Source organism: Pyrus communis, chromosome 14 (genome assembly GCF_041283825.1).
Source record: "Pyrus communis isolate YQ-2024b chromosome 14, ASM4128382v1, whole genome shotgun sequence".
NCBI classification, from domain to species: domain Eukaryota; kingdom Viridiplantae; phylum Streptophyta; class Magnoliopsida; order Rosales; family Rosaceae; genus Pyrus; species Pyrus communis.
Genome location: NC_142578.1, coordinates 8529817 through 8553124, shown reverse-complemented (window position 1 = coordinate 8553124; position 23308 = coordinate 8529817). Strand labels below are relative to the sequence as shown.

The following is a 23308-nucleotide window of genomic DNA, read 5'->3' as shown; positions in this document are numbered from 1 at the left end:
ACAGACGGAGTCGCAGATGCGGACAGCATACGTTTATCTCCCTCTATAAAAGCTCGAGTCCCACGGGCTGTACTCAGAAACACCGAGGACTCCTCCAAAATCGCTGGAGAGGCCACCAGAAGCCATCACTCTTTGCACTTCGATCTCCGACGCAGAGAGAAAACGCACAGAGCTTTCGTAGTTGCGCAGACGCCATGGCTGGCTCTTGGAGAGCTCGCGGATCTCTGATCGTGCTCGCGATCGTCACATTCGGTGAGTGTTTCGGTTTCTGAGTGCTGGATCTGGTTTTTTCATATTTTGTTTGAGGTTATGTAGATTTTTGTTTTTGATCGGGATAATGCGGCGGATCTGACTGTGATTTGATGTTTTTGAGCTCGGAAACGATGAGATTTGTGGATTGAGCTTAAATTTTTTGTGGATTTTTGTTAGTGGATGTTGAATTTTGGTGTGTGTAAGAAATGGTGGATGATAGGTTTATTCATGATTACGTTGAGGTGTCGGAGTAGATCTAGATGGTTTGAGAAAGTTATAAAATTGTTTGTTATTGATTTAATTGTGTAATGATTGAGATCTGTAAGTGGTTAGATTGATATGTGTGGTTGTGTAAATATATCGTTTGTATGTGTGTGTATGAAATTTATTTGCTTGATTTCGTATACGTCAGGTGAAATTGAAACATAAGATAGGAAGAATTAGAATGTTTAGTATTGCTAACAGATATTAGGGTTTAGTAGCTGGTAATTTGATGAATTTTTATTTTTGTTAAGAAATGGAAGTTTCCGAACGTCGAGGAGATTTCGATCTTGCAACCGTTGTGGTACCATTTCTTATGGGCAATGTCATAAAAAGTGTTGGTTGCGTTGCTAAGAAAGTATGCTTAATAAATGATATGATAATAATCTGTGCACAGCTTGTTGCTAGTTTCTGTTAATTGTTGTCATTTGCTAATTGCGTGATGCGTGACATGCCAATGGCCAAAGCCTTGTTTGAAAGGAAATATATTGATATGGTAGTGGAACATTGTCACGTGATATAACTAATCCACGTGTTATAATTTTTGAGGAGCGGGTTTATACATGAGGTTTTGTGATTAATAACCATATCACGTGCGTGGATTGATTATACCACGTGATGAGTTACTACACAATAATTTATTGTTTGAAAGCGATACGTTATTATCATTTACCGTATGTGCTTCATATGTGTACTAACATGGAAAAATTTGCATTACAGGGTGCCTTTTTGCATTTACCATCGCTAAAGAAGAAGCGACCAAGTTGGGAACTGTCATTGGAATTGATCTTGGGACCACTTATTCCTGTGTTGGTGTTTACAAAAATGGTCATGTGGAAATTATAGCCAATGACCAGGGTAACCGTATCACCCCATCATGGGTGGCTTTCAGCGACAGTGAGAGACTGATCGGTGAGGCTGCTAAGAACCAGGCAGCTGTGAACCCTGAAAGGACCGTCTTTGATGTCAAGAGACTTATCGGAAGAAAGTATGTGTTTTCTTTGTATGTTGATGATTTAAAATCATTTAAGCTGGCTGGAAGTTAATACTGACTGGTGCTTATTCTTTGGCAGGTTTGAAGACAAAGAGGTTCAGAAGGACATGAAGCTTGTTCCTTACAAGATTGTTAATAGAGATGGAAAGCCTTATATCCAAGTGAGGATCAAGGATGGTGAAACCAAGGTTTTCAGCCCCGAAGAGGTCAGCGCCATGATTTTGACTAAGATGAAGGAAACGGCTGAAGCATTCCTTGGGAAGAAAATCAAGGATGCCGTCGTTACTGTTCCTGGTGAGTAAAGCTTATATTTAACCTGTTATCTTTCCAAGTATATACGATTGTATTGGTCATAAACCTGACATTTTTTTCCTTTTCAAAACGCAGCATACTTCAATGATGCCCAAAGACAGGCAACCAAGGATGCCGGTGTGATTGCTGGGCTCAATGTTGCTAGGATTATCAATGAACCAACCGCAGCCGCCATCGCATATGGTTTGGACAAGAAGGGTGGCGAAAAGAACATCCTTGTGTTTGACCTTGGTGGTGGAACTTTCGATGTCAGTATTTTGACAATTGATAATGGCGTTTTTGAGGTTCTTTCCACAAATGGAGACACCCATTTGGGAGGTGAGAAAGTCTTGTCTCTTGTTTAACTACTTGCTCATACATTGTCATTGTGTTATGTTGCTGACGTCAGTGTGCTGTTCTGCAGGTGAGGACTTTGACCAGAGGATCATGGAGTACTTCATCAAGTTGATTAAGAAGAAGCACGGAAAGGACATCAGCAAGGACAACAGAGCCCTTGGAAAACTCAGGAGGGAAGCCGAGCGTGCCAAGAGAGCACTCAGTAGCCAGCACCAGGTCCGTGTGGAGATTGAATCCCTTTTCGATGGAGTGGACTTCTCTGAACCCCTCACCAGAGCTAGATTCGAAGAGTTGAACAACGACTTGTTCAGGAAGACCATGGGACCTGTGAAGAAGGCTATGGATGATGCTGGCTTGGAGAAGCGACAGATCGACGAGATTGTGCTTGTTGGTGGAAGTACCAGGATTCCCAAGGTCCAGCAGCTTCTTAAGGACTATTTTGATGGCAAGGAGCCAAACAAGGGTGTGAACCCTGATGAGGCTGTTGCTTATGGTGCTGCTGTACAAGGAAGCATCTTGAGTGGAGAGGGTGGTGAAGAAACCAAAGGTAATACTCCTTTCTCTTCTTGCGCAGATAATTTTGATATATTTGATAAAGCGGTTATTAGCTGAACTGCTGTAGCAACTACTGACAAATGTTTACTATGGTATTCAGATATCCTTCTCCTTGATGTCGCTCCTCTCACCCTCGGTATTGAAACTGTTGGAGGAGTGATGACCAAGCTTATCCCAAGAAACACCGTTATTCCAACCAAGAAATCCCAGGTTTTCACCACTTACCAGGATCAGCAGACAACTGTCTCCATTCAGGTATTGTTCTTTGTCAATTTGATGACAATAAAATGCTTAGTTTAGTTAAGTCTTTGTGCAAATGCATATCGGTTTCTTAATGGATTCTATTTAATTTCTCAGGTCTTCGAGGGTGAAAGGAGTCTCACAAAAGATTGCAGGAACCTCGGTAAATTTGATCTTACCGGAATTCCTCCAGCTCCAAGGTCTGTTTATGCTGGCATTTAATCTTCCCTTATGATTTGCCACACGTTTGTTTCTAAGGATTCTAACAGTATTTTGTTATTCTTTACTGAACAGGGGAACTCCTCAAATCGAAGTCACATTCGAAGTTGATGCTAACGGTATCCTTAACGTGAGGGCAGAAGACAAGGGCACGGGTAAAGCTGAAAAGATCACCATCACAAACGACAAGGGTCGTCTCAGCCAGGAGGAGATTGAGCGCATGGTTAAGGAGGCAGAGGAGTTTGCCGAGGAAGACAAGAAGGTGAAGGAGAGGATCGATGCTCGCAACAGCCTGGAGACCTACGTCTACAACATGAAGAACCAGATCAACGACAAAGACAAACTTGCTGACAAGCTCGAGTCCGATGAGAAGGAAAAGATTGAAACTGCCACAAAGGAAGCCCTCGAATGGTTGGACGACAACCAGACCGCTGAGAAGGAAGACTACGATGAGAAGCTCAAGGAGGTTGAAGCTGTGTGCAACCCCATCATCTCAGCCGTATACCAGAGGTCAGGAGGTGCCCCAGGTGGTGCCGGAGCCTCGGAGGAGGACGATGAGTCGCATGACGAGCTTTAAAAGAGTAGCTTTATTTTAGTTTCATCGACCACAGTTGGAAGCAGTGAGGAGAGGGAGAGTGGTTATAGGGTTAGGGGAAGGAGACTTACTGTAATTTTTCCGATGGGGATAGAAGAAGCCGAGGGAGACCACTCCCTCGGCTTATCTTGTTTTTGAAGTGGAGGTACATTTCAGGTCTTTTTGTTAGAACTGTAATTTCTTTATTTTGATAAAGAAAACAGTGTTCCTAAATTTGGTTGGTCGTCGGTTTTTATTTGCTGGTTAATATCATATGTAGTATATTAAGATATGCATTAATTAATGATTAGTAGGGCTTAAAAAGTGATTAAATGCATGCGTAATCTGCCTTGGCATCACATATGATGAGCCAAGTGCGAGTCACGTACCCGTTGTTTCCAAGTAAATAATGCATTTACTAGTTTTAGACAGGTGAAAATTTTTCATTAATAAATCTACGTTGGTTTTTTGTTTTTTTGCTTTTTTTGAGGTACTAAAAAGAAAAGACTCGTATTGATAATATTAAGAATAGAGATAAATGTTATCAATCATTTAAGTTATAAGTGTTGGATTTTTTATTTTTTTTAATAAATGGTACTATCTAGTCTAAGAGGGTTGCAGAGTGGACTCAGCCTAGCAATACGCTTACCAAAATAATGTGGTTCAACTTCACCTTTAGTGAAAATCGGACGTAAAACCTCATTTACGAGTGTTGGATTATATTTTATAGATTTGGGGAAAAGAAGTGGGTGGGGAAACGGAATATGCCGTGATGAGAGCAAAGAAAACTCCCACTTCTCTTTCAGAAAAATGGAAAATGCTGACCGTTTATGGGAGCCAGGGAAAACTGAGAGGCACGACCTTGAGCTACAAGGCTAGCGGGTTTTAACTCTCAAATAATAAAGCATGTGCAATAATTTCCATCATTTGCGAAATTAACAGTTCTAACCACCGTGAATATCGTGAATCGTTTATTAGACTCAATGAAATAATGTACAGAAACCTTGCACGAGCACGTCGAGCAGTGAAGGTCTCATACAGAGCTGTAAGAAATATAAAATATACGTCTTTTTCGCCTGTTAGTTTATCATTTTTTTTTCTTTTCTTCTCTTCAGAAGAAACAAAAGGAAGAAGAAGATAAACCCTGGAGTCCAACATTTGGATTGCCTGAGCCTGCTGCCACAACTCCCATCCCACCTGCACCATGTGAAATATCAACCAACTTGTCTTGGTCACTTGAATCTCCCAAATGAACCCTGTCACCGTCCAACTCACGTACGAGATCATCAATCTTCCGGAATTGAAATGGCCATCTCGCGTTGTATAGAAATTGGCGAAGGTCAAACCGGTTATCCTCGGGTGAATAACTCTGCATGAAGTGAAATAAAATGAGATACTCCATTTGATGCTTCACAACAGGGACAACATTTTAGACTGAACTTAGTTTCATAAAGTCTTCATATCTATACCTCAGCGTGATATGAAGGTGTTAGCACAGTCATTTTGTGTCGATTGATGGAGTAGTACTTGAAAAAGTGCTTCACTTTCTCTGCCACCTCTCGTGGAGTCAATTTTGTACCCCATCTGTAGCAGAGATTCTGTAACAAGGAATCATATAAGATGAAGGTCGTTGTTAGAGAACAGCAAAAGATATCAATATTTTATATAGTTGACAATGCAACAAGCAATCATGTCCTCTGAGAATTCCATGTAGGAAAATAACCATACGACCATGGAAATGGGCATAGACCAGCCCATACTTCTCGAGTGGTCTCCATAAAGCATTGGACTAACCTTGAACATGGATACGGGACCACAGCGGAAAATTTTGCGCATCCTTCCATAGACCGAGAGTTCCTGATATGTCATTCCCATGTCTACTTCATCCAGCTGTTTTACACAGAACACATTATTAGACTCACCTATCTCGTATGCGTAGGACAGGGGTCAGGACTCAGGAGCATAAAACATTTTCTGCAGGTACTCCCCTATTATATTTAACATGTTTCCAGGAGAAAATGTTACAGTTGAGGAAAAATTACTGATAATGCAATTGGATAAGTAAAGACGAGCTATTACCTGACTGTAATTGGAACGTATAGGTTCCAGTTCAGCAGTGGGTGGAGCTGCTTCAATATCTGCCAAGGAAGCATAACTAAGATGTGTGGCAGCCCATCGCAAAAATGCTCGAAGGTCCTGCTTGCTAATGCTTCCGATAGGATTTATATCTGCTGCGCTAGAGTCATACTATGCAGGAAAAATAAGAGTACTCAGATATAAACTAGTAGGCAGATTAAGAGCATTAAGATACGACAAAATGGCAACAAGTACTAGAATTTATTAACATACACCACAAGAAAAAAATATACAATACCTTGGTGAAATAACCACGCAATGCTTCATCCACATTGGAGCTACCCAAAACAAGATAAAACCCAGGTTTATTATGAACCCAAGGTAGGAGTGATGCAAACATAAAAGCCAGCACCATCCTTATTCTAGCTTGAATGTTTTGCAAACCTAAGTTCTCAACGTTAGATCCACCATCTACCTATCAAAATAAAACAAGATTGAGGAATCAATTTAAAGCACAATTATTTACAGTTTTTATGCAACTGTGGTGATCCCAATTACCATAATATAGACATGCAAACATAACCAATGGAGGAATTTGAAGCCAGACAATTTTTACCTTGTATTTTGGTCGTTTTCCCGTTACTGTTTGAAATAATGACAGAAGTGCGGAAACAACACCATCTATAGGAACGTCAAGATGCCATGAGCCGATTTCATCAGCTAGAACTTTCGCTCGTGACTTTGTTGCTTCAGAGCTGCAAGGAACAAGCTACTTTAGTATCATAAAGGAGCACATATCTGCAAGATATTGGACTATTGAGAAAACTACTGCAAGTCTATAATGGAAACTTCACTAAGGGCTTGTTTTGATGTGCTTTTAAAATGATTGAAAGCGCTTTTAGAGAAAATGTTTTTAGGTTCCAAAAGCACTTTAAGTGCTTTTGACAAGAAGCACCAGTTATGTGCTTCTTCCTGGAAGCACTCTAAGTGCTTTTCCAGGATTTACTAACAATTTTACTAAGGATTGTTTCCAAAAATATTTTTACCAAAAGTGCTTTCAATCATTTTAAAAGCACATCTAAATGAGCTCTAATTAAACTACTTTCACATTCGGTTCAGGAATCTCAGGCGTTACTAAAATCCAAAGAAAGAAAAAATTACGATGCCCTCCCCAATTTATTGTATTTCATTTTTCATATCAACTGATGACACTCGATATGCAATGGAGACCACAAAACATTAAATGTTAATCTTGGTGTAGCATCCAATAGAAGATCTTGATGCTCCTACCTGTAAACTAGCTAATGCACTGGGATCTGCAACATAAGCAAATTAGCCGCAAGCAGAATAGCACATGGCTCACACAAGGAAATAGTGTATGTGTAAACTGAACCCACCTGTTTTCAGATCCCATGAAAACAGTATAAAATATGCGTTTTGCGAATTCTTTGCTGTCAGTAGGATACTGTCCATCCTTGTATTGTCCAATCCGTATTGCGTCAGCCTTGACTTGTTCATCCCCGTTTGCAATTTCTGCATACAAGTGCATCAGGATTCAGAAATGGATGATACACATTCAGAGGACAACATTTTCCCAGTAGGATAAGATGCCTTTCCCACCTCTGCGTTTAAAGTTCAGACTACTAGTATAAGTTCAAAGGAGAGACTGCCTGATACCTCTATGTTCATCTTAACTTAAGATACTGGTTTTACGACTAAGTAGTAAGCTAAGACTACTCAAATTTAGTTGAAAATATTATGGTTCAAACTTCAAAATGTGGCATATGTTATTTCTACGACAGTAGTATTTGCAAGGCAAAGGATCAATGCAGGTACTGTTTATCGTATGCCTGTAAGAAATGGTTACAGACCCCATCCACCCATCGAGTATCCTTCTACATTAAAATGCAGTGTGTTGCCAAAAAGTTGACGGCAGAAAAAAAATGAAATTATTGTACACAAATATCGGATTAAAAAACTAACCTTTTACAACAAGCTGGCACATGCAACCAACTATAGCAGCTACTGAGGAGCTATCTGCTCCACCAGAAAGAGGAAGCAAAAACCCAGAAGCTCCACTTCTTCTTAAATAGTCCCATAACCAGCAACCAGGACCAAAGGCTATTTCCTCCTCAGGAGAGTGATACTTAATCTGCAAATCATAAATTATATTCAATTGTATTAAAAAAAACCACATTTAACAAATTCTGTCAAGGTATCACAGCTTATCCACATAACTAAAATTTCAAGTGAATTTAAATGTTAAATTGAAGTCTTACAAAGTAATCATGTTAATATTTTGTTATATTGTAACATTTGGTCAGAAATATACAAGGATGTAAACTATAAATATTTTTAGGCAAATTCTTGAAAAACCAACACTGAGAAACCAAAGCCTACTTGGCCAGCAGGCCCAAGTAGCCCTGGAATGTTCTGAATGCTTCTACATCAACTCCACTGGCTTGGAAAGAACTCATCCTTGAGTCCAAAACTGGATTCTCCTATGCCTAACAAAGAGTGATTTTGAATAACGGATCATTCTGGAACATTTTATGTTTATTCTCAAGCTTCAGATCCACCGGGTTGGAAATAATTCGTTCTCGAATCTTTTGGTGATAACTGCTGAAACAAAATAAATCATCCGCATAACTTTTGCCTTGGCACTGAATCTTCCCACTCCTAAAATATTTAGACTATCTCAAACTGCTCGACCAATTCCAATCATCTCCTACAGTCAATCTCTCAACCAACAACGTTTTAATCCAAATTTCATTTGATTGGCAGGATCAATGAAATTCCGCACAACAGACAAATGAAAACCATCGAATCCAAGAAAATCAACATGCTCAGAATTAACACTGTCTAAAGACTCTAAACCATTCCTCCAGTTTTGAAAATCAACATGCTCATCTTCAACAAAGTCTACAAGAATTTCTGGAACCACCTTATATGCAGATTCTTGTCTCAACAACTCCATAGTATTATCTGCACTACCCCTTTGACAAAATACATAAATAAATAGATAAATAAATCACTACCCCAACTACTTGAGTTGGTCATTGCTAGAACTTGATCTAACCTTCAGAGGACTAGAAAGGCACGTTTTCAGATTAAAAGACTGACAAAGGCTGTATCGTGCCTCCACAAAAGGAACCCTGGTTTTGCAGCTCGCTTGCTCTTGGAAGCTACTTATAGATCCTCTAAGACTAGCAACCTGCCATTAAGGAAAACGAAAAGTAAGGTAAAGTCATCGTAGGAAATTCCAGGAATCTGTATTAGTAGAAGAAATCCAAATTCAACAATGAGCAACCATGTATTCGTTATTTCGTGGAATAAAAGACACTGGAATTCAATGGAGCTTTTAAATGGAAACTTCAGACACTACCCCACATACAATCGGTGAAAAGAATAACATACCGCATCTAAATCAATTTGGGCAATCACAACCTCAACATCCTTCAAAGAAAATTGTGAGCCTTGAGCAACTAGATCTCCATTTATGACAACACTAGCACATCCATCTGCCACAAATTAACCATAGTTCAACAACCAGACACTGTCCATTTACAAGTTTTTTTCCTTGAGCACATACAGTGCTGATACAAATATTTTCTAAGCAAAATGCATAGCCACACTGAAGAAAAATATCCACCAATTAATGTATTCTCACGTACCATAGTAAAGGCGACCACCATCACAACCCTGGTGATTGCTGTACATGTATACCCCTCCACGAGTGTGAGTAGCACCTATAAAAGCACGAAGGCGAATATCAAGCTTTCTAAGTTGGTGATGACTTCCATTTGCATTCATAAAAACTTCAACCCCATTCAATGCAAGCTCGGCATGAGGAGGAATAGGAGTAAAAAGTTCTTCGCAAACTTCAGCGGCAACAGCTCTAATAAGGGAACAATGCTTATGATTTAGAATTTCCACAATTAGATTATGACTGAAAGAGAATACTATGCTGAAATAAAATTACAACTCCTGCAACACTAAGGCTGGCCTCGGAGCCATCTGATTTGGGGCACATTTTAGATAAAGCAGTGATAGGATCAACCAACAACAACTTCCCGCACAAGACACACCTTACAATGTGTTACGAACTTATGAATTATGATGAAATGAATACTAAAACATAGGCAACTGCAAAGTTCTAAAAGAACTTAATAATCATGAATTGTGTAGTTTACTCAATTTGTCTTATGAAATATCATGAAGGCAATTTTCAAGGGAGTTGCGGCACTCACTCTTTATATTTGCGGCACTAACAGTTACCAAACTGACGCGGGGAAACTCTCTAATAATTTATTCTCACCTAACCAATCCTACGTTTCATTAGATTTGCTACAAAAGCAACATATTTGCACACAGTCACAATACAACTGACCAACTGAAAATAAAGCAAGTAATATTGGCACTTACGTGTCTAGAAACTGTATGTACCCATAACCAAAAGGCGCAGATTCCTGCGACAAAGTTTCAGCAATTTCATTTGGCAACTGAAAGTCCACAAGTTGGTCTCTTTGTTTCCATGCCGTAAACCAACGAAGTTCCCTGTAATTTCCATCATTCGCAAGCCACATCTTTGGGCGTATCATGATAATCTTTCTGTTCATACAAATAATCTGACAATTGTAACGCTCCGACCCTTTGATCACAGGCATACCAAAGCTGCATAATATGCCATCAGTCCAATCCCCAACTAACAGCTCTTTCAAGCATTCCCATCTGCAAAAAAACACATTTCTTAATCACCACAAAATATTACCATTTACAATAACTTAAAAGTTAAAACCTTCACTATAAATTTATCTTTAAATAAACATTTACCACTTAATTCATCCACAAATAAGACCAAAAATTCTGATTTTTCTATCATTTAAGCTTAATTCTTACGCAAAATGCAAAACCCAATTTCAAACTAAGTTAACTAAACTAAATACGGGCTAATTTTATTCTAACTTATCACTTAACAAAGATTTAACCAATCATTTGAAACGTAGAGAGTGAGAACTTACGCATGATTAACAGTGTCGAGCTCGAGGAAATGGTCTTCGCAGCCATATCCAGTAATCTCAAGCTCGGGACCAAGCCGAATGACGGCGCCGGCATCCTTAGCCCGAACTATGGACTCCTTGATGTTCTTCAAATTGCAGTCGAAGTCCATTGCCCATTGGTTCAGATTGCAGGTTGCGACCTTCAGCAGCCTCATCTCGAATACCTTCAATTTCCAGCGAATTGAATTCTAGGGTTGCTAAATGGCGTTGTTGGATGAGAGAATCGGAGAGCGCGGAATGGATCGTAAGCTTCGCCGATGGGAGTAGCGAGCAGAGACGGAGAATTCGTGGCCTTGTGCTTCCTGGATCCTTGGACGGGTCAACCCGGTCTAGTTATTCCGGTTTTGACACGTTTGAAATTTCGGGTTTCGGAGCAGATGCGGAACCGTGAAGCGCACGCGTGTCAAATAATGTTGCATGGGGTTTGGATAATTTAAAGTTTCAGCAAGCGGTGGTTTCGTTATTAAATCAGTGCATACAGAGTTTTACAACTTCAAAGTTTCAGGGTTTTTAAAATGGTTAGAAACTATATTTTTTTAAATTAATTCTTAATAAAAAGTTCAAGTGGATACTACAATGTCATTTTAATTGTTTTCTGCAAGAAGTAAATATCTGGTTTATCTGATTTCTTTAAAAAAACACTTACACTCCGTTTGAATACGGTAAAATAAAACAAAATTTCACTTAAACTAGGGAATTTAGGATGGGAGAGCAGTTTTCCCTCGTTTGGGAACCTTGCAGTGTGAGAAACAACACTTCTACGGGGAAAAAAGGTGGAAATTGGGGATGAAGATTTCCGAGTTTAATTTCCGTCTAAAGATGTGTAATTTCACAATTCCAACAATGATGAGAATCTCGAATTCATCTGCAGGGAAACTTTGCGAGCGCCAAACTAGGATGTATACCGCCAAATTTCACACTAAAAGGGTTGCATCTTCACTCTGTTAACTCTCCAATCTTAAAAGGAATTTTCGCTCGTGCAATCATCTTCTTCCTTTCTTCTTCTAGGTCAGTGTCTTTACTCTCTTCTTTCTTGAATTATTTTCAGCTTTTTGGGTATACTCATTATAGAATTGTGAATTTTGCTGATAGTTTTATGTTTGGTGCGCTTATTATGTTTTTTTTCTCAGATTGAATTGTTTATTGGGTATGTAATAACCTTATTTGGAAAAGGTGGAAGGCTTTTGGTGATGGTGGTTTGGTGGGATGGGAATGGGGGTGGGGGAGGGAATACACTCTTTCTAAACTACTTAAAAACACTCTATTGGTTCTTCCCCTGAATTGTTTCCTTCACTTCAATGGAAGAAAAGAAAACATAGTCTAGCAGTCCTCCATTTTTAGCTTTTTATGGCCTTTGGTGTTAGTTCATTGTTACATATATTGTGCTTTTGAAGGTTAACTGTAAAAAACAAAAATACAGATGCCAGGATGATTGAAGTCGTGACTTTCATTACTGCATTTAGCAGCATAAATAAGTGTTGGATTACAATAGTCCTAGGGATTCAGAGATCCGATCACATTAACAATAGCCAAGATTGATTAGATGTTGTGCCTTTGGTGTTAGTTCATTTGTTTTTTGGTTGCATCGTCTCCTTCTTGCCTCAAAAACCTTGTGTGTTTACATTTATATATACAACTTTTGGTTAAACAGAAAGTCGCATATCCCATAAATATTTGTTGCACATCACAATATATCTTTGTTCATACATTCAAACAGGTATGGAAATACTCATATTGTAGACATGCTAACGAGGTTAAAGTGAAAGCGTGCAATAAATGAAGAGGAAAATAGGAAAAAAAAGGAAAATTATTGTCGGTACAATTATATATGTTATTGTCATGGTCATGCATTGGTATAGTACAAGTGTTCTTCTCAAAGAATCTTCAAATGATTGGGATACAATTATATATGTTATTGTCATGGTCATGCATTGGTATAGTATGAGTGTTCTTCTCAAAGAACCTTCAAATGATTAGGATCAAGAAAGACAATCTTTCCTTGGCCAATTGTTTGATGGAAAAGATTCAACGTGCATTGAACAATTACGAGTTAGCAAGAGTGCATTTAAGCAGTTATGTGAAATTTTACCAGGGATTGGTGGATTAGTTCGCACTAGAAATGTGTCCATTGAAGAATCTGTTGCAATTTTTTTTTTAATATACTTGCCCACAACTTGAAGTTTAAAGTCGTCAGTTTTCATTATTATTTCTCCAAGGAAACAATTAGTCGGCAATTTCACAATGCGTTGCATGCAATGATGAAAATAAGTTAAGAATATGTGAAATATTAGCCATGTGTTATTGCCAATTCTGAAAGAGAGAAGTGGTGGTGGTTTGAGGTAATCAATCAACAACTATACCAAAAAAATATGCCTTAGTTTGATATCTTCATTAGCTTTTTAGACTTATCTTTTGTTTTCTTTTGTATGACATTTTTATTTAGATTTGTGTGGAGCACTTGATGGAACTCTCATACCAGTAACAATAACGGTTAAGGAAAGACAAAGATATCAATATAGAAAGGGTGATATATCCAGTAATACGTTAGGAGTGTGTGGTCCAAATTTAAGATTTTTTTATGTGTTACCTGGATGGAAAGGCTCTACATCTGATGCTTGTGTTTTGCATGATGCTTTACATAGGAGTAACCGGTTTCATGTTCCAAATGGTAATGTATGATACCAATTAGCTCTATATTAGAAAGAAAAAAACTTTAAAATATATCTAAATTTGTTCTCTAAATTTTTTGTTGTAGATAAATATTATCTTGTGGACGTTGGCTATACTAATGAACCGGGGTTTTTAGCACCTTACCGTGGAACTAGTTATCACTTGAAAGAATGGGTTGGAAACCGTCGACCTGAAAACTACTATATAATTTGCGTCATTCAAGGGCAAGGAATGTTACTGAGAGGGCATTTAGATTGTTAAAAAAGAGATGGAGCATATTACGCACACCATCCTTTTTCGACATTAAAACACAAGTTAGGATTATAAATGCGTGTTGTATCTAACATAATTTTATTAGAATTGAGCAAGCTACTAATCTAGTTTTAGAAGCTCAAGGTTTACAATTTTTAGCATTTGTCAACTCAGAGTTGTTAAATCGTTCAACAAGAGAGTAAAATGAAAATAACTCTGATGTGATTACATCTGTTCAAGCTACTGTTGAATGGACAATGTTTTGTGATACATTGGCATTGCAGATGCTCCACGATTATCAAGCTCAGAGAGCTGCCAATAATTCCTAATGAAAAATTAGTTGCTTTTAGTTTGTGTTGTCATGGTGAATGTGGATTTCATATGAATACTATGGCTTTATGTGTTTCTTGAACATGTTATGTTTGATTTATAATGTTGTTTTTTTAAAAGATAATGTGCGTGCAGCTATGTCCATTATGTTACCATTTAATGTATGTCTATTTCAAGCAATTATACTCAAGTTTTTGTAAATTAGTTCTATATAATTATGAATGTATAAATATGAGCTGATACTCAAACTGTTACTATGAATGTGTCTATGACTGACTTAACGTCTCAATACTATATTTTTTATGTTAGGAGCAATGGAAGGATTTGATAGAAAACCAGTATGCAAACAAAAACCAAGGAGAAAGAATGAGAACCAAGAAAATGAAAATGAAGGAGAGGAAAATAATTATTTTAGATGGAATGTAGATATGGAACGTGCTTTGGCTGACATTCTTCGCGAAGAACGAAGATTGGGAAACAAAAGGAGATGGTGGTTGGAAGACAACTGCTTATAAATCTGCTGCAACCATATTATCTGCTCAATTTGATATTCATATAACTGTTGATAACATTCGAAATTGTGTGAAATCTTGAAATTTTTTTTATGCAATAGTGAGTGATATATCAAGTCAAAGTGGATTTAATTGGGATGCAACCAAAAAGATGATAAGTGTAGATGAAAACCCTTCCTAGCAAGCGTACGTGAAGGTAACAAGTTCATTAATTTTCTTTTGTGTGTGTTGAATTCTTTTAATTGTTCTTATACTTATGGTTTGCTTTTTGATCTTTTATGTTTTGATTGGTAGTCATATGGTGGTGCTAAAAGTTTTCGTTGGAAGTTCATTCCAAACTGGAATGATATAGTGGATTTATGTGACAAAGATAAAACCACGGGTGAGGGTGCTGAAATATGTGTAGAAGATATTGAGATTATGACTCCTCTGCATAATGAACATGATCATATAGATTTGGCTGGTGATGCACAAGGTTTAGAAGATATTGAAATTATTAATGAGATTTCACCTAGTTTAGCCAATGGTCAAAAGACTCAAAGCAAGAGAAAGCCAAAAAGTTTTGTTGATGTGCCTCATACATAAAGAAAATCAACCACCCCTAAAGATATGATTGCAAATTCACTTGCCAAGATGGCTTCATAATTTCAAGACTATATTTCTGTAGACACAAAGAAACTTGATCCAACAGAGGTATATGATGAAGTAAATGCAATACTAGATCTCAGCAAAGAAGAACAAATCAAAGCATATGCTTGGTTGATAAAAAATGACAAGCAATTTGTAATGTTGAAGACACTCCCAATTAAGAAGAAAAAGAATATGGTATTATTGCTTACTTCATGAGGCGCATAAGATTGTTTTAATTATGTTTCTCATCCATTATGTTTCTTATTTTAGTGTTTTTCAGTACGACATTTAGAATAAAAGTCATGCATGTCACAAATGTTCGTTGACATATGCAAGTGTGCTTTACATGGATTTTCCCACTTCAATCAACTCTTATCATATTATGCAGACCTTTGAGAAGTTCTTAATTGTTGGAAAATTTAGATTGTTTTTCTTTAGTGCTTGTTTGGCAGCTCCAATTTTTGGTTTGATGACCTTTATCATTGATGACTTTGTTACCATTTAACATTTTTCTTTTTTCAAATTTGTATTCTTCTATGAAATACAAATTCTAGGGAATATCCAAACAATGAAATTTGTAATTCCCTTCATTTTGCAATTTCCATGTATCCAACATCAAAACAATGAAATTTCAATTGATGGGGTTTCAATTACTGGTAATTGTAATTCCCATCATTTAGAATTTTATGAAAATTTAGAAATTCTCCATCCAAACGTAGTGTTAGAGTACTTTTGGAACCCCGAACCAATTTCACCAAAAACACTTCCAGTCATTTTAAAAAAAAATAAGGTTAATCTTAGTTTACCACCCTGAAGTTTCTTGATTTTCAACATTTGGTACATGAAGTTTTTTTCGTCCCAGTCTGGTACCTAAAGTCATAATTCTGGGACACTTTCATATATCTGTTAACTTTTCCATCATAACCTTTGTTAATTGATAACGTGGTGCCCACGTGGCCAATGATTGGGTGCCACGTGTCAATATGGGCCTATATAGATAATTTAAAATTTTAAAAAATAAAAAATAAAAAAATATTTTGGACCCACCGTCTCAAATATGCAATTTGCTTTGCCAAACCTAAATCCCTTAAAACTGCAATTTGGTTGAAGCTTCATCTTCCCCGCAATTTTGCAATTCCAATTTGCCCTCATCCATAAGCCCTTTCTCACCCCCTTCCCAATCCTTTTTTCCAGTACCCACAGTTTATTCCTTCATCACTAACACCATCGCGAGATCACCTCCATCATCCACTTCCGTCACTCGTCACTCGTCACAGTCGTCAATTTCTGATCCCTACCTTCACATAAAGCCTCGCTTACGACCTATTTGCCTAACACTTCATCATCGGTTCTATCTACCAATGATTATACTCTTTGTCTTCGCAACTCCTTCCACGGCAAAGCCCAGCAAACCCTAATTTGATTAACCTTCAAATCAACTGGTGCAAGAGACTACACAGCGGTGGTGGGCAGAAGATTGCTGTTGCGTTTTGCTAGGCTTGAAGATGGTGTTGGGCTGCTGGAGCAAAAGGAGGTGGTAGAGGCGGTTTGGACTTCGATTATTCATCTTCAACTTGATTTAATCAGCCATGGTTACTGGTTGAGAACGGTAAAAGGAGAAATTTATCCTTTGTTGCTGTCAGTGGTACTTGGCTACCATGGTTGGATTGTAGCGAGTTGCATATGAGAGAATGGAGGTTAGGTGCAGGTTGCAGTGGAAGGAGGGTGGGGTGGGGTGGGATGGGGAGGTGAGGTAGGAGATGGTGGGTCCAAAATTATTTTTTTTTTATTTTTTTTAATTTTAAAATATTCACATGGGCTCATATTGACACATGATGCCCAATCATTGTCCACGTAGGCGCCACATCATCAGTTAACGGAGGTTCTAACGGAAAAGTTAACATATGCATGAAGTTTTTTTCACTATATATATTCAATATATTAGTATCACACTCATTTTTTCCGACTCACTGTTAGAGTTTGAGTCCTATATGCGTTAAATATAAATATGATGTAATGAACAAAAATGACGAAGAGGAGAAAAATGAAAGGGGTTTTCAGTATCTAAAAAAGATCCTTTATTTCAATGCACCATGACATGTCACCTATACAAATACCAAAGTTTTTACCATTATTTACATGCCTGCCATCTTAAATGTTAGAACTGTAACCTTAAATTTGTTGTTCTCAAATTCGTAACAATCTAGAGATTGAGAGAGATCGGAGGAGTCGTTTTTATCCGGTGGCCAGTTGACATTAAAATGGCTTGAATTGCACCTATAATCAATGAAAATTTTCAAATTTTCTAACAGGTTGTCTACTATCACAAAATAGTATTTCAGCTATTGTAACCTTTACTTCATGAAAATCTGTTTGAAGCTATGATTGTTTGGCTTCCTCGATTTGCTGCTGTTGTCGGGACCCACGAATCACTTGTAAGCTACTATTCGTGCTTTTCTTTTGTCATAATCATAAGCTATATGGTGTGGAAAATGTGTTTAGCTCTCATAATCAACACACTAGCTTATACTTGTATAGCTTGTTGGCATTTGTGATGAGTCCATATTATACTATATATTGTACCTTAATCTTAGCAATAATTTATTGGTTACTATATGTGAATTTTGATTCTTTGAATTATATTTCTAATGTAGGACATTCGACTTCCTCTTGAGTAATCAAACAAATGAATTTTAGAGCGATTCTAATTGAAGGATGTTCGTGAGTGTTTCAAGATGATTTTATCAAAATTCCAGATTTTTCTATCAAGTCATTTGATTGTGGCAATGAAATAAAGGCCCAGCCGCAACTTTCTCATATTGCCGCTTTTGGACGTTTTGGGTATGTTGGAGGTCAAGATGACATATTTTAAGAACATCCCTTTTGAGGATTTGTAGGGGACATCTTCAGCTTTCAAAAGAGATATTTTGGGACCAAATTGGAGTTGATTTGGTTGGTCAAAAGTCTGATTTTCTGAGAAGTTTGAATTTTAGTTCAAATATGAAACCTTTTATTTTATGTTTTAATATTTTATTATGTTTCCTAGTTTTATGCTAAAACCTATTCTACGAGGGTTTTAATTTGGAGTAGTATAAATAAGGCTTTTTAGCCGTTAGGGTTTTGGGGGGAGAACGCACGCATTATTTTGGAGAACTTCAGACTTTTTACCTATAAGGTGTTTTCAATCATTTTTCTAGTTAATGATATTTTGTTTAGTTTTTATTATGATTGTTCGTAATTAAGTTCTTTTGCTAGGGTAAAGCCACAAGCCTTAGCATGAATATGTGATTTTATTAATTTGCTTATGAATGGATGCATGCTTGCTTTGAATTATTAATCACCATGATTAAACTATCTAATTGTTTTAGTGATTCGCGACCATTAGGTTTTTAGACAAGTAATTTGATGCAATTTCTGTTGGAACATCACCCATTGAGGAAGGCTTCTTGTGATTAGTAATTGAAAGTTCACTTAAGGTGAACATCATGCTCTTAAAGGTTGCATGGTTTTTCAGAGGGTTTTCACAAAACTTAATGAGTTTTTGATAGGAGCATATTCATGCGACTTAAATGGCTTGTTCTCGTGCATTTACGTTATGTTTCTCTAGTTATTTTAGTCCTTTATGCTTCTTTTGTGTGTTTTCAGGTTCTAAGGGCTTAGGGAGCAAGAAAGTGCATTTTGAGGCTATTTGGAGCATTTTTGGGCATGGATTGGATAGCTTATCCATAGAGCCAAGAGGATGGACGAATTTGAAGGCCTTGTATGCTCTTTGGGACATAAAACAAAGGGCCTAGCCCAATCAAACAAACCTTTGAGCCATGCAAAACCTCTAGCCCAATCAAACAAGGCATTCACTCCCCATTCCATTCACAACACAACACACAACACAAACACACATCCATAGCTGTGCATATCCTTCCATTTCTGTGCAGTTTTTCTCCTCCATTGCAGCCACTATCCAACCACTTCCCATCCCTCCAAAACACTTCACATAATCCCCAAAGCTCACCTTAGACCTTGTGCTACAACAACGAGGAAGAGAAGAGTGCCTAAACGTTCATACAATTCAAGTTTGAGTTGTTGGAATGTTTAGGTGTTTCTTTGATTTCAATGTTTAAATTCAATTTTCTTTGTTTTGTAATGGAAGAGAAGAGTGCCTAAACGTTCATACAATTCAAGTTTGAGTTGTTGGAATGTTTAGGTGTTTCTTTGATTTCAAAGTTATGAGGAACTAAACCCCCCTTTAGCTAGGGGGTGATTCAAAATACATGTTTATGCTTGCAATATGAATTGATTACTTTTGGTTGGAATTTCATAAGTTGTGGATTCAATTTGTTTAACCGTTTGAATGAATATGACGCTAGAATATAAGTGAGTTTCAGCTAATAGTTACGAACTTATATTCACAAGTAGTGGAGGTTGCTTATAAACAATTGCGTTAAACGAATTCTTGGCATAAGTTTCATGCGTATTCCATAGTAACGAATGCCTCGTCAACAGTTATAATTTTCATTGAACTTAATGATCTTTGTTGAATGTCTCTATCATGCGTATTCCATAGTTAGGGACTTTGATTAAGAATAATTTGGTTGTAATGCGTATTCCATTCAATCCAACGAATCTAGGGAAATCTGAAAGTTAATTTAAGCGGACCTAATTAACTTGGAGCATTGAGTTTCATAATTTATCGAAAGACCAACCGAAAATCAATCTTGTATGCAAGTGTAACATGTGTGGAGAAGAACCCCTTAGCTATTCCATCATCCATATTTTCATCACATTCATCTTTACTATCTGTTTTAAATTATAATCTGTCCGTTTAATTTAATCTCGTCCAACCACAATCACCCCCCTTATTTTGTTAAGTCTTAATCATTTGATTTGTCTTATTTTATGTTTTTGAGTATTTGGAGTCTTTTAAACTTGTTTTGAGTCTTTTAGTTTGTCTTAGTGTTTTAAAAGTTAGTTTTATTTATTTGAGTCAAGTATTTAGCATCCCTAGTTAATCCCCGGTTAGAACGATCCCTACTTACATCATTACTACAATTGTCACAAATAGGGTTTAGTTTGTGTGCGTATAATTATCGCAACAGTTTTGCATGTTTATATTTGATTTGGACATCACAGACGGGTTGCATGTTAGATATACATTTTCGCTTGAACATCACGAGGAAAATATGTATGAGGAAAGCCTATCCTTCAAATCATGTATGTAGAAATTCATAAGTAATTGGTAGAATTGAATAGGATTGTTAATGGTGACGGCAGAACCCTAGAGTTTAAATTATTTTCCAAAACATTTTTTTTTTGTTTTGTTTACTTTGCCAATTATTTAATTGTTTTTATTTAAATTCATTTTTATTATTTTAAATTCCAAAATTAACCTTTTTGAAACCTTGTTCTAAATAATTAGCTAAGGATTAGTTTAAATACAAATTATTCATTCAATCCTTGTGAAAAATGACCTTACTTGAGAACAAAAAGTTAGTGTTGAAGTCATACCAAATCATACATCTGAGAACAAAGCACCTAGTAGCATGAGAAGTTCTATATCAAGCAAGATAGGTCCAAGTGATTTCCCCAATTGGACATAATACCATCCCAAAGTTTTGACAACAATGCAAATGAAGAAGCTCAACCTTTGATAATGGTCAACAACATGGAGAATTTGCAAAGGGAGAATGAAAAACTGAAAATGGAGTTGTCCAAATTGAATATCAGGTGTGAGGTTGCTGAAGTAACTGCTGATTTACTGTCCAAATCAGTCAACATTGTTGAAAGTTCCCTTGAAAAGTTACAGATTGAAAAAAATGTACTTGAAGCTGAGAACCACACGTTGAGAAAGGAAATTGCAGGACTACGTAATGGTGATCTTGAAATTGGAATGCCACCACAACGATCCATGGTAAAAGCACTAAAAAATAAAAAAACGAAATAAGGTGGTCTTCGAAGATTTTGAATGTGAACCTTTGGTAAAAAGGATACCAATGAACCGTTCAAAAGGGAAGTGTGATGGGTGTTCACCTGTGATAAAAAACATTGGCTTTATTATTGAAGATGGAGGTGTTGGTTATAACCAAGCCAATTTAATAAAAAAGAGGAAGCATGAACCGGTTGAATACTACAACAACAAAACAGAACCAGAATGAAAATATTCAAACCATGGTTGAGGACCGCAAAAGGAAAGACCAATGGCTACACTGAACCCCTCACTTGACATATTGAGTAATAATGTTGGAAAATGCCTAGATGGAAAAGACATGGAGAAACTTGACAAATATCTTAGAAGCACTACGTCTAGGTGAGTCCACATTTATCTTAATTGTTTTAATGCCATGTTGCATGCACTTTATGTTTGATGGAATATATTATGTCAAAAAATATTTACATGTTTGTTCATATGGTTCACCCAAAGTGAGCCGTTATGGGATGGTGATATGGCTGCTGTGTTCAAACAAGATGTTGAGTTCTTGCTAAAAGAATTAGGACTGCACCTATGTTAGTTTATATATATTAAAAGGAGTTAGTACCTTCAAAGTAACCAATTACTTGTTGGCCTTTATAACTAGTTGAATTGATTTTCAATATAACAAATGTACGCAGGCTATCGATGCATTTTCTGAGATACTTTCAATCCACTAGTGACTAGATCCAACAAGGAAAATGAAATGGTTGTTTATGCCCATACATTGTTGGGTAAGAGTATGAGTCATATTTATTAATGGTTGAAAGTAAAAACTAACATGGTTTTAGTAGTCAGTACCAAGGATACAATGCATATTTTCTTAATTTTCTACTTTAAGTTTGGTCGTTCTAGTGGCTGTTTAGGTTTACTCAATTAGGTCAAATTCACTAGTTTGAATTTGCATAAAATTGGTATCTTCTGTTTTTGACTTTCATATTTTTTTTATGAATCTCATACCATTAATATAGCTTTCTCTTTATTGATTGTAGGAATACATTATACGTGGTGAAATCCAACAATTGGAACAAATGTTAATAGATATGTTGATACCAAATCTTGGAATGAGTGATTTCGTTTTCATTCCTTTGAGGCACCAAACTGTTTGACATTCACTATGATGGTCCCTACAACAAAGAAACACAAATGGCATCATTACAATCCATTGATGATTGGGGACAAATTAAACGACAAGTGCTACGAAGATGCTCAAAATATGGTAGGTAACAACTGAAAAATGCACATACTTGACACCTTCAAAAAACGCATTAGACCAATTTTCTTTTGAAAGACTATCCAAGAAAGTTCTCATTACGGATCCACCTTCATCCTTTAGAACCCTTAGGTGCATATCAAAGGCTTCTGAGGTAGGTGCATAAGCACACTTGCAAAACAAATGCACAATATAGTCCCTGAAAATTTTGCCACAACTAGAAGGATATTTATTGAAGACATTTCTTTTCAAATGTTCCAAACAAAAAGCAAGATGAAAATGCGGAAAAACTGTAACCACAGACTCAAGCAACCCCTTATTCCTATTTGCAACAAAAGTAATTGTCCGTTCCTGCGGTGTCAACATATAGGAAACCACAAAGAATATGGAACTATGATGTTTTGTTGCGTGTTTATTTTTTGATTCTGTGTACCTTACTTACAATAATGGGAACACTACATGAATTGTCTAAGGTTTGTGTGAGTGAGTGTTCGAGGCCATAGCTTATTAGTTGTTCTTATGATACATTTACTTGTATGTAGTTTAATATTCTAGTAGATAGGTGCTGAGTTTCTTCTACTCATGCGTCATAGGTCTGAAACTCCCCATCTTCAAAATTATTGTAATAGTTTCCAATCTTCCACTCTCCTTAATAATAATAAATTAAAATAAAACATAAAAAATGTTTACTTGGAATGAATATTTATTAGAAATTTAGAATTATTTCAGTTCCTAAATTCATATGTGTTAGTAAAAACATGAATATTGGAATTATTCTAATTTCGACTGGTGTTTACTAATGCACAAAATAAAGAAAATCTTGTTCTTACATTATAATCAGTAATTTAATACTTGAAAAT

At 36.8% G+C, this 23308-nt stretch overlaps 2 protein-coding genes and 1 pseudogene across 3 annotated transcripts; 2 read left to right on the top strand and 1 right to left on the bottom strand.

Moving 5' to 3' along the window:
• On the top strand, positions 1-3977 carry LOC137711907 (luminal-binding protein 5). The gene is made up of 8 exons (XM_068451062.2): positions 1-252; positions 1234-1501; positions 1587-1801; positions 1895-2137; positions 2223-2702; positions 2811-2965; positions 3068-3150; positions 3245-3977. Exons 1-8 carry the CDS (start codon positions 195-197, stop codon positions 3744-3746), a joined length of 2004 nt encoding a protein of 667 aa, XP_068307163.2. The 5' UTR covers positions 1-194; the 3' UTR covers positions 3747-3977.
• Positions 3978-4701: 724 nt separating this feature from the next.
• On the bottom strand, positions 4702-11325 carry LOC137713241 (glutamine-dependent NAD(+) synthetase). Of its 2 annotated transcripts, none has more exons than XR_015955759.1 (13): positions 10841-11284; positions 10245-10550; positions 9494-9717; positions 9237-9340; positions 8899-9033; positions 7803-7971; positions 7217-7352; positions 6436-6574; positions 6118-6294; positions 5823-5990; positions 5538-5731; positions 5213-5341; positions 4702-5112 (listed from the first exon to the last, which is right to left on the bottom strand). XR_015955759.1 is itself a non-coding variant. In XM_068452525.2 (13 exons), exons 1-13 carry the CDS (start codon positions 11032-11034, stop codon positions 4855-4857), a joined length of 2235 nt encoding a protein of 744 aa, XP_068308626.2. In that variant the 5' UTR covers positions 11035-11325; the 3' UTR covers positions 4702-4854. The 2 variants fall into 2 exon arrangements, 1 of the variants encoding a protein (XP_068308626.2); XM_068452525.2 differs by having other exon boundaries at positions 5538-5633; positions 10841-11325.
• A 3234-nt stretch (positions 11326-14559) lies between these two features.
• Positions 14560-15489, top strand: LOC148691178 (uncharacterized; annotated as a pseudogene).
• The last annotated feature ends 7819 nt before the right edge of the window (positions 15490-23308 follow it).